The 16605-nt window shown below is 49.9% G+C and overlaps 1 protein-coding gene across 6 annotated transcripts in view; it reads left to right on the forward strand.

The window, feature by feature from the left end:
- The window catches only part of LOC139249590 (uncharacterized), a 194122-nt gene that overhangs the window by 161983 nt on the left and 15534 nt on the right, over positions 1 to 16605 (forward strand). For all 6 annotated transcript variants that reach the window (XM_070872538.1, XM_070872529.1, XM_070872540.1 and 3 more), the window contains 2 exons: positions 4981 to 5140; positions 7365 to 15034. In XM_070872538.1, coding sequence (XP_070728639.1) covers positions 4981 to 5140; positions 7365 to 15034 — 7830 coding nt within the window. The remainder of the gene's footprint in view (positions 1 to 4980; positions 5141 to 7364; positions 15035 to 16605) is intronic.

The raw sequence follows: 16605 nt of genomic DNA on the forward strand, positions 1-16605 counted from the left end.
GCAATCAAAGTTTAATTTAAACCATGTCTAAAGTTTAATTTGTTTGTTTGTCGGTTTTAGTGCCCCCCCTCCCCCCTCCTTTTAGCCAGGGGGCACTTATATAATTTGTGTTTTGGTGCCCTCAAAAAAAACAAGGTGGCACTTGAAAAGTTTTTGGAGTGTGCCCCCTCCCTCCCTTTAATCAGGGGGCCCTTGATTAATGTTTAGAAAAAAATAGTTGTAGAGCTGTTGAATTGTGAGTGGCTTAGCCAGTCACGTGATGTTCATAAGACTTAATAAAACCTCAATCAGTTGGGTCTACGTCATCCACGATGAGGTATTGCAGTTGTGAACATAAGAACATAAGAAAAAGGAGCAGGAGTAGATCATTTGGCCCCTCGAGCCTTCTCCACCATTCAATAAGATCATGGCTGATCTGATCCTGGCCTCAACTCCACTTCCCGCCCGCTCCCCATAACCCTTGACTCCGTTATCATTCAAAAATCTGTCCATCTACACCTTAAATATATTCAAAGACCCAGCCTGCACAGCTCCCTAGGGTAGAGAATTCCAAAAATTCATGACCCTCTGAGAGAAGAAATTCTTTCTCGTTTCTGTCTTAAATTGGCGACCCCTTATTCTGAAACTATGCCCCTTAGTTCTAGATTCCTCCATGAGGGGAAACATCCTCAAGCCCCCTTAGAATCTTATATGTTTCAATAAGATCACCTCTCATTCTTCTAAACTCTAATGAGCGTAGGCCCAATCTGCTCAATCTTTCTTCATATGACAACTCCTTCATCTCAGGAATCAACCTCGTGAACCTTCTCTGAACTACCTCCAATGCAAGTATATCCCTCCTTAAATAAGGAGATCAAAACAGTACACAGTACCCCAGATGTGGTCTTACCTGTACAGTTGGAGCAGGAGTTCCCTACTTTTATATTCCATCTCCCTTGCAATAAAGGCCAGCATTCCATTTGCCTTCCTGATTACTTGCTGTACCTGCATGCAAACCTTTTCTATTTCATGTACAAGAACCCCCAGATCCCTCTGTACAGCAGCATTTTGTAATCTCTCCCCATTTAAATAATAATTTGTTTTTTTATATTTCCTACCAAAGTGGATAACCTCACATTTTCCCACATTATCTACCAAATTTTTGCCCACTCACTTAGCCTGTCTATAATCCCTTTGTAGATTCTTTGCGTCTTCCTTACAACTTGCTTTCCCACCTATCTTTCTATCATCAGCAAATCAGCAAAACTCGGTCCCTTCACCAAGTCATTAATATAAATTGTAAATAGTTGAGGCCCCAGCATTGATCCCTGTGGCACCTCACTAGTTATAGTTTGCCAACCAGAAAATGTCCAATTTATCCCGACTCTCTATTTTCAGTTAGTTAGCCAATCCGCTATCCAGGCTAATATATTACCCCCAAACCCGCGAGCTCTTATCTTGTGCAGTAACCTTTTATGTGACACCTTATAGAATGCTTTCTGGAAATCCAAATACACAACATCTACTGGTTCCCCTTTATCTACCCTGCTCGTTATATCCTCAAAGAACTCCAGCAAATTTGTCAAACATGATTTCCCTTTCATAAAACCATGCTGACTCTGCTTGATTGAATTATGATTTTCTAAATGTCCTGCTACTACTTCCTTAATGGTGGAATCCAGCATTTCCCCAATGACAGATGTTAGGCTAACTGGTCTATAGTTTCCTGCTTTCTGTCTCCCTCCTTTCTTAAATAGGGACGTTACACTTGCCATTTTCCAATCCACTGGGACCTCTCCAGAATCCATGGAATTTTGGTAAATTACAACCAATGCATCCACTATCTCTGCAGCCACTTCTTTTAAGACCCTAGGATGCAGGCCATCAGGTCCAGGGGACTTGTCCACCTTTAGTCCCATTAGTTTGCCTAGTACTTTATCTCTAGTGATAATGATTGTTTTAAGTCCCCCACCCATAGCTCCTTGATTATGAATTATTGGGATTTTTTAGTGTCTTCTACCGTGAAGACCGATACAAAATATTTGTTCAAAGTCTCCGCCATTTCCTTTCATAAAACCATGCTGACTCTGCTTGACTGCATTATGATTTTCTAAATGTCCTGCTACTACTTCCTTAATGGTGGAATCCAGCATTTTCCCAACGACAGATGTTAGGCTAACTGGTCTATGGTTTCCTGCTATCATTCCCCAGCCTCATCCTCTAAAGGACCAATGTTTACTTTAGCTACTTTCTTCCTTTTTATATGCCTGTAGAAGATCTTATTGTCTTGCTATTATATTTCTTGCTAGTTTACTCTCATATGCTATCTTCTCTGTCGTTATCATTTTTTTAGATGTCCTTTGCTGATTTCTAAAAATTTCCCAATCCTCTGGCCTTCCACTGTTCTTCGCAACATTGTATGCCTTTGTTTATAATTTTGATACCAACCTTTACTACCTAAGAGTCTTTCTTTCTCACTGGAATATATCTTTGCTGAGAATTCTGAAATTTCTCCATAAATGTTTGTCACTGTTGTTCTACAGTCTTACCCTTTAATATATTCTCCCAGCCCACTTTAACCAACTCTGTCTTCATACCTTTGTAATTACCTTTATTTAAGTTCAGGACACGAGTTTGAGACCTAGCTTTCTCACCCTCAAACTAAATTTGAAATTCTACCATGCTACGATCACTCTTCCCAAGAGGATCCTTCACTATGAGATCATTAATTAATCCAGACTCTTTACACATTACCAGATCTAAAATAGTCTGTCCCCTGGTTTGTTCCACAATGTATTGTTCCCAGAAACCATCCTGCATACACTATGAACTCTTCCTCAAGGCTACCTTTGCCAATTTGATTTGTCCAATCACTATGAAGATTAAAATCGCCCATGAATATTGCCATACCTTTCTTACAAGCCTCCATTATTTCTTGATTTATACTCTGTCCTACAGTGTGGCAACTGTTTGGAGGCCTGTAGACCACTCCCACCAGTGACTTATTTCCCTTATTATTTCTTATCTCCTAGTGGATGAACTGGTAAAGTGTAATGTGATTGTTAAACCTTTGTTAATAAACCAACTAGTTCTTAATAGCAATGTGTTGCTTAGAATTCTTCAGCAAAGAACCCATGAAGCAAATAGATGACATCACCGAATGGTGCCGAAAACATATCTAACCAATTGCCAACTGGCACAAGTGGGTTACTCCAATTGACACCTCACTAGTTCGGATCAGGTTGAGCTGGTTCAGATCAGTTGCCAGTCAATCTAATGTATTTTGTAAGCAAATGCAGCAGCCAGTTTGCACACCAAGGTCCCACAAAATAGAAATGAGTTAAATTGACAGTTAATCTGCTTATGGGACGTTGGCTGAGGGACATAGCTTGGCCAGCACAGCAGAAGAACTCCCTCGCTCCTCTTCAAATAGTGCCGTGGGATCCACGTAAATAGGCTGATGCTGTCTCAGTTTAATGTCTAATCCGTAGCCTAGGAATTTGAGCGTGACCAATGCTGTAACTTCCTGCTCTTTCTGCACAACTTACTCTGCCGTCTAACTTAGTGTCATCTGCAAAATTGGATATACAGTTCTCTATTCCTTCATCCAATTCACTTTTATATATAAAGGGTGAAAGGGTAAAGGCTGAGGCCCCAGTACAGATCCCTGAGAAACACGTCCTGTCACATCCCACCAATCTGGTAATGTTCCCTTTATCCCTACTCTCTGCCCCCATCGCCGAACCAAGTACCAACCCACGTCGCAAGGTACCTCCAATTCTGCTTTCATTTTTGATAATCTCTTTTGCAGAACCTTATCAAATGCCTTTTGGAAGTCCATTTAGACAGTATCTGTAGACATTCCTTATTCACCATGCCAGGGATCTCCTCAATTAAAATTCAACTAGATTAATCAGACATGACTCATCCTTCACAAATTCATGCTGATTCTCTTTCGTCAGCTCACACTTGTCCAAGTGCTCAGTCACTCTGGGCTGAACCTTAACTCCCAAAAACAGGTGGGTTGGTGTCGGGTCAGAGGTTAAAGTGCATAAAATCTGGAACAGGAATCGAACCCGCCCACTTCCTGTTTTGACGGCAGCGGGACGAGGGAGCGGGCAACCAATCCGCTCGCGGCAAGTGGGTTGGACATTTAGATATTATAATGAGGTTATCTGCCTTCATTTTAACAGTGATTCTATTTTTAACCACAGGCTGCTGGGTTTCCCGGGCCTCGGGAAACTCGGCAGCTGAAAGGCGGCGAGAAGGGCTGAATCCATGAGGTACGTCCCTGGCAGCACTGCTTGTGGGCCAGGAGCAGCAGGAGTGCTTCCCCCAGCCCAATAAGCTACCAGTAAAATCCCCCGCGACCTGTCTGCTCTCCCCGAATACCATTGGAAACCCCCATCCCCCTGCAATCATACACCACCCCTCCCCCTGCCCCGCCCCCCCAACCCCCGCACAATCTAGACCCCTCCATTATCCGGACCCCCCCCCCCCCCCGGTGATCCAGACCCCCTTCCCCCTTCAATGGCCCCAACCCCCCCCCACAATCTCTCTCACTCCCCCAATACACCTACCTGCTTTCATAGCCTTGTGAAGCAGGCTTCCTGCCCGAAAAGCCTTAGGCGTGTCAGTAAAGCTGCCTGTGGGCGAGAACCCCACTTAAAGGAGGCCTGCAGATAAACACTGCAGGACTTTTGGGAAACCCGTTCTTCCGGGTTTCCCGATCACAAACAAATGCACCTCCCCGCGCCCTCCCCCGCCAACTCACCTCCAGGCTAAAATACAGGCCTCTGTCTCTGATGACAAATTCCAACATCTTCCCCACAAGTATTGTTAAACTGACAGGTCTGTGGATTCAACCTTCATCCCTCCCTTCAATAATGGAATGCCGTGTGCAGTTTTCCAATCCATAGGTACAAGTCCTGAATTTAGAGAGCTTTGCTGTTTCTGCATTGGAATTAATTGCGTTCCTGTTACTTTACTTGCAACCTCGAGGTGTACTTGTACGAGTTTAATGCGTTGTGTGAGACGATGGAACGCCCTCGGCAATGCCTGCCGTACGCTCTGGTGACAGTGAGGTTCGTGGGCCAAAGGGTGAAGAATGCTGTGACGCCATTGCGGTTTAGTACTGCCACGACAAACTGTCCTCTACCCGGTAAGGATTGGCCTCTGACATTGGGCTCCAAAACCCCAGGGCTCGCAGGGCTGGCTTAATCCTACTGTCCTACTGTGTCGCTGGCCCCTGACCCTGGCAGAGCGCCCAGAATCAACTTAGTAAACTATGTTTGGCACCGTTGCCACGCGGGCCCTCGCGGAATGGGAGGCGGTGGAAGCAGCACTGGCCAGCCAAAATGGAATGCCCGCCAGTTGCCATTGGCTCCAAATGTATTATTGTATGGGGTACAGTACAGATTTACCAGAATGTTAGAGAGTTAAGTTATGAGGACAGGTTGCATAAACTTGTCTCGTATTCCCTTGAGTGTAGAAGGTTGAGGTGCGATCGGGTAGATACAGAGAACCGGTTTCCTCAGGTGGGCGAATCCAAAACAAGGGGGCACGTTCTTAAAATTAGAGCTAAGCCATTCAGGAGTGAAATTAGGAGGCACTTTTTCACACAAAGGGACGTGGAAATCAAAACCCACCTCCCTCAAAAGCTGCTGGGACAATTGTAACTTTCAAGACTGAGATCAATAGATTCTTTTTGTTGGGTAAGGATATCAAGGGATATGGATCATAGGCAGGTAAATGGAGTTGAGATACAGATCAGCCGGGATCTAACTGAATGGTGGAACAGGCTCGAGGGGCTGAATGGCCTCCTCCTGTTCCTATGATCTGATTTTCCCTCTTTAAAAAGGGGCCCAATATGACCGAGGCAGCCAGCGGTTTTCAGGGGCATCCAGGTCTGGATGTCCAGGTGCGCCACCCTTTTGCTGTGGACTTTGATGGGTCAGTGGTCCAGGTTACGGGAGGGCAAGATCCAGATGTACTTTTTCTTCCTCCGTCTTTCCCCCTTCCCATTCTCCTCCACCTCCGCCTGAAGCCATTGCGTTCTGGGTCTGCGGGTACTGATCACCCTGCGACAACTTGCCCACGTGGCCGTTCTTCATATGACGGTGAAACAATGGGTTGGCAGGTCACAGCCATAAACTGTGCCATTCTCGCGTGGCGTCCCCACACACATGCACGTCGGGCGGGCATCATCGGAAAACCAGCAGCAAGCCCAGCAGATCCTTCTTGCCTTCCCCGAAGCTGAGGCCAACTGCAGCATCACTGTTGCCCTCACCGCTGAGATCAGTTGCCTCTGCCCTGGAACCAGGGCCAATAGCAAAGCTATAATAATCAAACTTGGCAAGAGGAAGAGATCATTTGGGAGAAAGGAAGGCAGGGCAAGCGGAGTTAGTGATTGAAAAATATTTTATATTTATAATTGTTAAGTATGTGTTGCAGAGTGTAGAGGTAATGTTCCAGTAATAAACATATTCCTGGCAATTGGAAAACTTTACCACTGTTAAAATATATTTCACGACCTGCACCATTTTTTAAAAATGAGTGTTCCAGGGAGACAGAAACTCCTGTGGATCTGCCATCCAAGGGTCAATACTTTAACACTCTGCACTGATCTAGCTTGGGCCAATATCCTGGTACTTACACCGGGTTGTGACCTCTGGTATTGACCTCGCCGAAGTATGTGGGGTTAATTGGGGAGAGGAGGGGGCGAAGTGTCTCATTTAGGGTGCAACCTGGGCAAACTGCCTTGCCCCACTGGTGACATCTGCCGTGCCTGTGGGGGTGGCTGTGAAGGTTGTCGGGGACCCCATTAAAAGAAACATGTCGTGCCCCTTTGTAAGGGGGCTAGGTTAAATAAATGCATTTTTAAAAGTGCCTTTAACTTTTTGGGGGTCCATGCCGCTGTTCTTGGCCGGAGCCCCCCTTGGTGCCACTACCTCCCCAACCCCCACTCCCCTCCACATCATCCTCCATGCCTCAAGCCTCTTCTTGGCTTACCGGCCTCTGATCAGCCAAGTTTCTGAGAGGCTAGGGATTCGGAGCTTCTCAGTGTAGGGAATCCCTGGCCCCACCCCTCGCATGTCATCAGCCTTATTTGGGAGTGGGCTGAGATTTCTTTACTCCCACCCCCACCTCCCACCCAAAACAAGCCTGCAGGGATCCCCAACGTAAGGCCAGGAACCAGCATTCTCGCCTGTTTTCCAGCCCTTTCACTGCAGTCCCAGCGGGGTTACAGCAGAAGTGAACCCAAATGGCCAAGATTTTAGGAAGGTTTTGTGCTGTTGAGTAGGTTAGGGATGTTCAAGGCTGAGAAATTCAAACTAACATCTACTTTATTTCTCCCATTATTCCAACCATAAAATGACTAACAGACGTGTCCACGTTGACGAGCTGTACAGTCGCCCAAAGACTTGGCCGAGGGAAAAATGCCAAAGTGGTGTTCCAGCATTTTGGGAAAAAGGAAAACACTTCTGTTCTTCCAGTCCAGTTCTCTCCTCCTCAGTTCTCTCCAGCTAATAGTCTTGGCAAAGTGGCAGCATCAAAGATGAACCAGGACCCAAGGCTGCTGAAGAGATACAGCTGTGTGGAGAATGGAAAGGAATATTCTGTCCCCAGCCAGATCTCGCCGCCCAGTGAACCCCTTTGCAATATCAACAGCCTAATGAAGACTCTTCGCTTTCTCAACGCCTGTCCCTCCTCGCCTGCACAGCAGCTGCGTGCCCCTCAAGCCGGGCAGCAAGCACTGTATAGAAGCAGACAGGAGCAAGCACAGAGTCAGGACTTGGAGAACCCAACAGTGGAGTGTGAGAAGTCCGAGCCTTTTGGAGCGTCCATGCCAGTCACCACTGTGGCCAGTGGTGGATTGCAGAACACCGCAGACAGTCCCTCATTGGTTCCTGAAGCTGCTCCTTGCCAGCAACCAAAGGAGGCCCAACAAGGCAATGACCTCACTTCGTTGACAGAGTTAAACATGAAAATTTGCTCGGGGACACAAGTAAATAAGGCCCCGTCCCAGTCGAGCACGAGTGAACCCGTCGACCAACCCTTCTGTGAAGACTTAAACTTGTATGAGAGTGAGGTGAAAAAAAAGTTGAAAAAGTATTCAGAGTACCTGGTGCTATGCGACAAGGAGCGAATATGCAAGATACAGTCGCTGAAGAAGTTGAGCAGGATAGATAAAAAGGCCTTCTACTGCAGACTTAAAAAATACGATAAGTATTATGAAAGATACCAAAATGAACTCGGGCTTGACAAATGCTGCAATGCCATTGTGTGCAAACCCTGGGACGTCACTTATCCATATAGCTCAAATTATTCTGCGGGGAAAGGTGCAAAGTCCTGCTCATGTGTTTTGACTGAGTTGGTCTTGAGGGATATTGCCTGCAGCCTCTCAGGGTCCAAGCAACAGGAGCAAAGCGAGGCCCCGTCGCTTAATGCCAAAGGGACCGATGACAAATCAGTGGGAGGTTTGCAAACCTCCGCGGTAGCGGCAAGCAATCGTCTCTGTGATCGGAGTTGGGTTGGCAACGGGATCTCGCACAGGACGGAGGGCTTAACTGCAGAAAGGTTAGCTGTGGGCGGCGAAGATGTTCCTGCAACTAGCAACGTGATTGGCGGGCTGAAGGGAGAGCTGCAGAGCTCTTTGAGTCATGAAAAGGCAAACTTGACTGAAGATGAATCGGTGGTTACCAAGTCTCCGGTGCAGGTCGTCTCTCCATCTATTGCTTCCAGTCAACACGCTGCTCAGGCAATGGAGTTCAACTTCCTCAGTGCTGCTGCTCACTCGCCTGACCAAATGGTGAGACACGAGCCACCCGCATTATTAGAAATCCCCGAGGGAAACAGAAACGTCTGTTTGCATGAGGAAGAAGTGATGGCCGAAGAAATGCGGAGCTCGTGGGAAAACGGCGAGCTCAGCGAAACTGAAGACAGGTGGTTTTCCGACTCTCCGCTGGATGAAGTGCCGACGTCTGCTCCTTCAAGTCGATACCTCGATGAAGTTTATGAGGAACCGCTAAACCTGGACTCGTTGCTCCATTTCCTCGCCGCACGGATCGAGTGGGGGAAACTGTTTTTGAAGTCAAAGGCGAAGGAGCTGAAAATAAGTCCAGAATCAGCCACAAGTCCCGAGAACTGCAGCCAACAAATTTTACCACCAACAGCATCGAAACCAGGCCAGTTGGCTCCTCATTGTTCAGGGTCTGCAGGCAGTAACGGTGAAATGGTCCAACAGAGTTCCCGATCATTCAGTGAAACATTATCAATCCCAGACCACCAACCCACCATTCCCAATCTGCAAATAACCTTGAGCTATGAGTTTAATGCAGAATATGATCAGCATCAGACACTGGCAGATCCGTCTACTGGAAGTGATGACTCTTTATGGCGCGCTGGAGAATCTCACGTCGGGACGAGCAGCATCACCGAAACAAAACCAGAGCAATGTTGCAAAACAATTGGGAAAGACCATGAGGCGGTTTTGGACGGAGACACGGGTAAACCTGCACCCACAGCAGAAAACCTAGGATTAAAATACAAATTTGGCAAAGAGATAAACTACGTTTTCACAAATATTGAAGATGATGTCAGTGGACTGGGGTCTAACGATGGTTTGCGTCATGCATTAAACAAAGAGGTGTCAAGCTCTCCAGGTCCACGACCCACCAGAAACTATAAGCAGGGAGGTGAGCTGCCATGGAATAAACAGCCTCCAGGTGGTGAGCAAAGTGGTATTTCCCAGAGTCCAAAGTGTGTTGAACAGTGGGCAAGTGGACAATCTAACGAGAAGGACACGGCATCAGGCAATGCTGCGAGATTAGCAGTTGCGGGGTTTCTGAAAGAATCCCCTGATACCAGCGGCATTCATACGGGCAATACCATGAGTCGCACTAAGCCAGGAGGTGACTATCCCAAAACGTTAACTGACAACTTGTGTGAAGACACTGTGCTAAGGAAAAAGATGAGAAAAAAATCAACATTGAAACCGCACGCTAAGGATCGGAACGAGCTGAAGCCCCATTCTAAGAAAACAATTGACTTAAAAGAGGATTCTACAGTCACTTCAAACTCCGATGTTTCATTGAACCTTAAGCATGTGGATAGCGATCTTTACAAGACCAACGTAACTGCAACTGAAAACAGTAAGCACAAGGGAGGACTGTCCAGTCACGAAGGGGTTGCATTCCTCAGAAGTAGACACCACAAGATTATTAAGAAGGGCAGCTCAGTTCAATTTACTGGTAAACCCAAAGGCACACTATGTCCTGATGAAAATGTTAAAAATTTATTAAGAAAACTAAGATTGACAAACAATAAAGCCCTGGCTCTGGCTCACACCAACACATCTACAGAGTATGTCCCGCACGTGTGTTCAACAGATGGCAGTAAGAAGAAAGTCCAAGGGAGTTACCGCTCGGCTGGTAATCTTGCTTCTCTGTATGAAGGGTGCATCGATACCTTTAGCAGTTCAAAGAGGCAAATTGCTCAGGTGGCAAGTGTTCTGTCCAGTGAAGCCTCCTTGAGCAAAAGCTGCCGCTTGTCCAAGCTGCTCACCAAAGCAGTGAGGAACTTAAACAAAGCTTATGATAAAGTTGGCAAGTCTTCAGAAATCGTGAAAAGAATTGGCGGCACAATGATCTCGCTGCCAAAGTCCTACCAGAGCAACTGCAACACTTTCTGGGAGAGCTGTGATGTCAATGGTCGACAATATCATAAAAAGCACTGGCATCGATCGGTTACCGAAACTGACCCTCAAAGCAGTCGCTGCAAGAAGCAAAGGCTAGCAAAGAAGTTAATACTTCCCCACAAGTGCTGTGAGCCACCCTGCAAAGGTGTGCTGGGCGCAGATTTCAAAAGGCTGGCCCGTAAACAAGCACCAATGACACTTGTTGAGAAACCTAACGGAATGGCTAGAGTAGAACTGGCCTCTACAACCAGCACCGTGGGGAATCCAATACCCCAAAGCAGTGCGGTTACGCAAGGAGATTGCGCGCAGAGCACGGGTTCAAACCTGAATCGTGTCCGACAACACAATCCTTGCAAAGCGAATCTCTCAGTCAGTGTATTTGAACGTACTGAGCCATCAATTGTTGCCTCTCAAGCCGAGTCCACGTCGGTTAAATCTCAAGTTGGATGCCACTTGCTGAGTGCTGAAATATTGGACCTCCCTGATGAATCCAAACCATCGGAATCCCTCTCCGGACCCAAACAATCGGAATCCCTCTCCGGACCCAAACCATCGGAATCCCTCTCCGGACCCAAACCATCGGAATCCCTCTCCGGACCCAAACCATCGGAATCCCCCTCCGGACCCAAACAATCGGAATCCCTCTCCGGACCCAAACAATCGGAATCCCTCTCCGGACCCAAACAATCGGAATCCCCCTCCGGACCCAAACAATCGGAATACCTCTCTGGACCCAAACAATCGGAATCCCTCTCCGGACCCAAACCGTCGGAATCCCCCTCCGGACCCAAACAATCGGAATCCCCCTCCGGACCCAAACAATCGGAATACCTCTCTGGACCCAAACAATCGGAATCCCTCTCCGGACCCAAACCGTCGGAATCCCCCTCCGGACCCAAACAATCGGAATACCTCTCTGGACACAAACAATCGGAATCTCCCTTCGGATCCAAACCATCGGAATCCCTCTCCGGACCCAAACAATCGGAATCCCTCTCCGGACCCAAACAATCGAAATACCTCTCTAGACACAAACAATCGGAATCTCCCGCCAGAGCCAAACTTGAGGAACCCCAAGTGGAATGTCACATCGACTCCCCAGAGGATAGATTGTGTTCCGGGGCAGAAACACAGGTGGAAACTATATTGGAATGTCCCGTTGATTCGCCGGTAGTAGAACCTTGCTTTGACTCTCAAATGGCAGAATTCTTGAACGTGTCCCCAAAAGTGAAAATTCCTCTTGCTTCCCAAACGGCAGATTCTCTGGGAGAAGGGCAGCCCCTGAAATCCTCCAATCATAGGCAAAGGGCAGAGGCCCAGTGTGGAAATCACGGGCTGCAATCCCACTGTGGGTTCAAAACAGCAAATGTCCCCGGCCAGGACCAGCCGGCCCACAGTAAAGCTGGGGGGTCAGACATTCTGATATTTCCTGGCGGATTTCCCAAGTTGGACTTCCTAGCCCATCTCAGGATTCCTAACTCTACTGCAAAGTCTGGGGCAGCCCAGCAACTAATTGACCCCCAGCCCATGGAAGTCCAGCTCGATTCCTTGGAAAGACGGGCACGCGTTGATACAACGCAGGAAGGTCTTTATCAGTGTGAACATGACTCAGCAGAACCCCGAGTAGCAGAGTTGACGGAGTTGCACCAACGCGTGGCAACTCGACCTGAGCACCAGAAACCCTGGTCTTGTGCTGAATACAAAGTAGCTGAATGCCAAGCGGCAACTCCAAAGCGCGAATCCCACACGGAATTCCTGCTGATAAAATCCCAAGCAGTGGCATCTCGGGCCGAAACCCAAATGGCGAGCAGCGAAAGCAGTGGAGCAGACTTCGAATGTCCTGCTAGACTCCAATGTGCAGGGTCCACTGTACAGGGACCTCTGGTGCAATGCGGAGCAGATTGCCAAGTGGTGGATGCCCACACTGATTCTCCAACCGTGGCTTTCCAGGGTGGACCTTGCCTGCCGCAATACCGGAGGGGAGATTTTACACTCGAATGCAACAATGAGCAATCTCCCAAAATGCAGGAAGGGGAGATAGTTTCAGATGTTGACTCTGCATTGGTGGGAAGCGGCGGGGCGGGCAGGGTGGAAGAGCAGAGTCTGTGCATGGAGGGACCAGGCAGCACGCACGGTCTGTCACAAAGTGCGCAAGGAGCTGGAAGCCTAATGGCCGAGATCTCTGAGATCTTGCAGCGAGCAGACGGCACCTCCTCGCTGGAGGTCCTGGAGCAGCTGAGGGCGAGGTGCCGGGCGATGCTACCCGCCTTCGTCTTGGGCTTCGAGCGGCGCCAGGGCGAGTCAGTGGCAGAGACCCTCCTCTGCCGAGACTGGCTGCTGCGGAACGGCATGCAGAGCGCCGTGCGGGCGGTGCAGCTGAAGCCGGCGGCCCTGGACCCTTACGTGGAGCTGCAGATGATGTTGGAGGCGTGGCAGTTCGTGGCGAACAAGGTGAGCTTCCTGAAGGGGCTGCCCACCGTGCGCAGCCTGCTGTGGTACGACCCGACCCTGTACGGCGAGCTGCTGGCAGAGAAGGCGGGCTACCAGCAGCAGTGGCCACTCTACCCGTCCTTCCAGGAGCGGGTGCAGCACGACTGCTCGCAGGCACTGAACTCCTACCAGGCGGAGGTGCTCGGGTCTTGCCGGGCGCCAAGCCCAGGGCGCAATGCCTACTATGTCCACCTGCAGCACCGGCGAGAGTTGGACGAGTGCATGGCAGTGCTGCACCACCCCGCCGACTGCGGCCACTTCTGCCTCTCAGTCCCCCTGACCTCCAGCGTCAACTACGGGGCCAGCCTGGACAAGCTGGAAGCCCTGCGCCAGGCTGTGTGGCGGCTGATCCACAGCCACTCCGACCTGCCCGAGGACCAGCGGGACGCGGCCAAGCTGGCCCACCTGTGGATGGTGGTGGACTTTGTCAACGCCCGGACCCGCGCCATCCACGCCTGCCCGATGCCCATCCACGAGCTATGGTGCCTGGGGCTGGAGCACCTCCAATTCGCCGCCGCCAAGACGCTGGCCTGGCAGAAGCGAGAGAAGGGCGGGCCGCCAACAGGCAGTGGTGATGGTAGGACCACCCGCTGGGGAGCCAAGGATCTGACCCTGCAGCTGAACCGTGACGCCCTCTGCCTGCTTTACAACGGGTACACCAGCCCCCCGACCCCCCATAAGAGGTCCGCCGGCAGCAGCAATGACCAACTGGCCGATGCCCGGCGTGAGGGCGAGAAGGTCCGGGGGTCCAGCAACGCGGAGATTCTCGGGTCAGGGCAGCAGGATCTCCCTGGCCGCTGCTTCCATCTGCCCGCCCAGCGGTTTGGCTCGGTGGGCGAGATCCTGGAGCGATCGCGGACCGCCCAGCGCCCAGAACTGGAGCAGCTGCTGACTCACTGCCAGAAACACCTGGCCTCGCTGAAGACCCTCTTCCAGGCGCTGCAGGAGGTGGAAGCCGAGCAGGCCGTGCTGACCGAGGCCAGCTTCGCGGCCACGCCTAGCGCTCTCCGCCACGCCCGCCCGCTCCTCCTAAACCCCGCGGCCGTGGAAATCTACATTGAGCTGCTCATGGTCTACGAGACGGCGCACTACCTGAGCAACCTGATGGCCCAGCGACTCAGCCAGGCCACCTACCGGGGCCTGCTGTGGTTCGACCACTCCCTGCTCCCCGAGCTCCTCTTCAATCAACGGGACACCTCCATCCTCTCGTTATTCTGGGAGAAGGGCTCGCAAGACCCGCCTGAACCGCTGGACAGTGCAGCCTCCACCCTGGAACAGGAGCTGGATCTCATCTTCGAGTACAGGCAAAGCACCAACTACGCCTATGCGGTCCAGCTCCTGTCGAGGGAGCTGGGCGAAATCGTGGCCATCAAGCAATACATGCGGCAGCACAGCCTTGCGGTGAAGACCTACGTCCACTGCATTCCTTACGCGGCCTCCGTAAACTACGGCTGCACCGAGCCCTACTTGACCCACAACTACCGGCAGCTGGTGCTAGTCTTGGAGAGGCTGGTCAAGGCACCCGAGAAAGACCTGGGCAAGATGGCCCACATCATGGAGGCGATGAAGAGCATCATGGACATGCGGCGGGTGGCGGTGGGAAATAGCGTGGCAGCTCTCCGCCTCCTCACCCACCAGATGCGGCACAATAGCACGAAGAGGCAGCTGCTGGAGAGCCCCGAGATGGTGCCAAAGTCATCCCAGATCCTGGATGGTGCAGACAGCACTACGGACAGCACCGCAGCATCCGGGAGGCGCGGGGCAAAGTCACCGAGCACCAGAAAAAGACGCCTCTGTGACTCTTCGTCGGTTCCAAACCCAGGACAACACCAGGCTGATGACCCTCCCTCTGACAAGAAAAGGATGGTAAGATCCCAGAGTCCTATGGAGAGGGAGTTGATCGCACGGCAGTGATAAGTTCGGTAGAATTACACTGAAGTCACAAGAGGGAACTAAGGTCGTTTGGCTCCACAACCAGTCCATGTTGGTGTTTTATCCTACACACACACACACACACACACACACACACAAGGGCAGTGATCCTAACCTTGTCCTGATCCCAATTCCCTTTCACTCCCGCCTTTCCCTCAACCACCTGCCGAACCTATTCATGAATGTTGACCCCGATATTAACGTGGAGACAGGAACAGGGTGGGCGCGAGGCTGAGAGTGGGCCCACCCAAGCACAACATCGTGGGATGGGTAGCAGGGTACTGTAGCATAGTGGTTAAGTTACTGGGCTAATAATCCAGAGGCCTGGATTAATCATTTGGTGACCTGAGTTCAAATTTCCTCCCCCCTCCCCCCCCCCCCACCCCCCCCCCCCCCCCGACATCTGGGGGAATTTAAATTCAGTTAATTAAATAAATCTGAAATGAAAAAGCTAGTGTTGGTAATGGAGACCATGAAACTACTGGATTGTCGTAAAAACCCAACTGGTTCACTAATGCCCTTTAGGGAAGGAAATCTGCTGTCCTTACTCGGTCTGGCTCTAGACCCACAGTAATATGGTTGACTCTCAACTGTGGTTCAAGAAGGTGGCTCACCGCCACCTTCTCGAGGGCAATTGGGAACAGGCAATAAATGCCAACCTTGCCAGCAACGCCCGTTGAGTGAGGGTGTTCCTCAGAGGTGTCATGAGCCACAATTGAAGGGGGCATCAAGGAAGCTCCCAGGGAATCGTGCACAGATCTGGTTGAGCATGGTTGCAGATGAACTGAACATTTGCAATTCACAAATGCTTCCGAGGGGAGGGCAGTGGGCTCTGATGGCTACGAGCGTGGAATCTATGGCACCCTGCACCAGAGATGCTCACACTGTCTGACTGCCTTCATAGAAACATAGAAAATAGTAGGCCATTTGGCCCTTCGAGCCTGCACCACTATTCAATATGATCATGGCTGATTATGCAACTTCAGTACCCCATTCCTGCTTTCTTTCCATATCCCTTTAGCCGTAAGGACCACATCTAACTCCCTTTTGAATATAATCTAACAAACTGGCCTCAATAACTTTCTGTGGTAGAGAATTCCACAGGTTCACAATTCTCTGAGTGAAGAAGTTTCTCCTCATCTCGATCCTAAATGGCTTTCCCTTACCCTGAGACGGTGACCCCTGGATCTGGACTTCCCCAACATCGGGAACATTCTTCCTGCATTTAACCTGTCCAATCCCATCAGAATTTTTTATGTTTCTATGAGATCCCCTCTCATTCTTCTAAATTCCAGTGAATATAAGCCTAGTCGATCCAGTCTTTCTTCATGTTAGTCCTGCCATCCTGGGAATCAGTCTGGTGAACCTTCGCTGCACTCCCTCAATAGCAAGAATGTCCTTCCTCAGATTAGGAGACCAAAACTGTACACAATATTCAAGGTGTGGTCTCACCAAGGCCCTGAGAAACTGCAATAAGACCTCCCTGCTCCTAAACTCAAATCCTC

This window comes from Pristiophorus japonicus, chromosome 2, assembly GCF_044704955.1.
Source record: "Pristiophorus japonicus isolate sPriJap1 chromosome 2, sPriJap1.hap1, whole genome shotgun sequence".
NCBI lineage: Eukaryota > Metazoa > Chordata > Chondrichthyes > Pristiophoridae > Pristiophorus > Pristiophorus japonicus.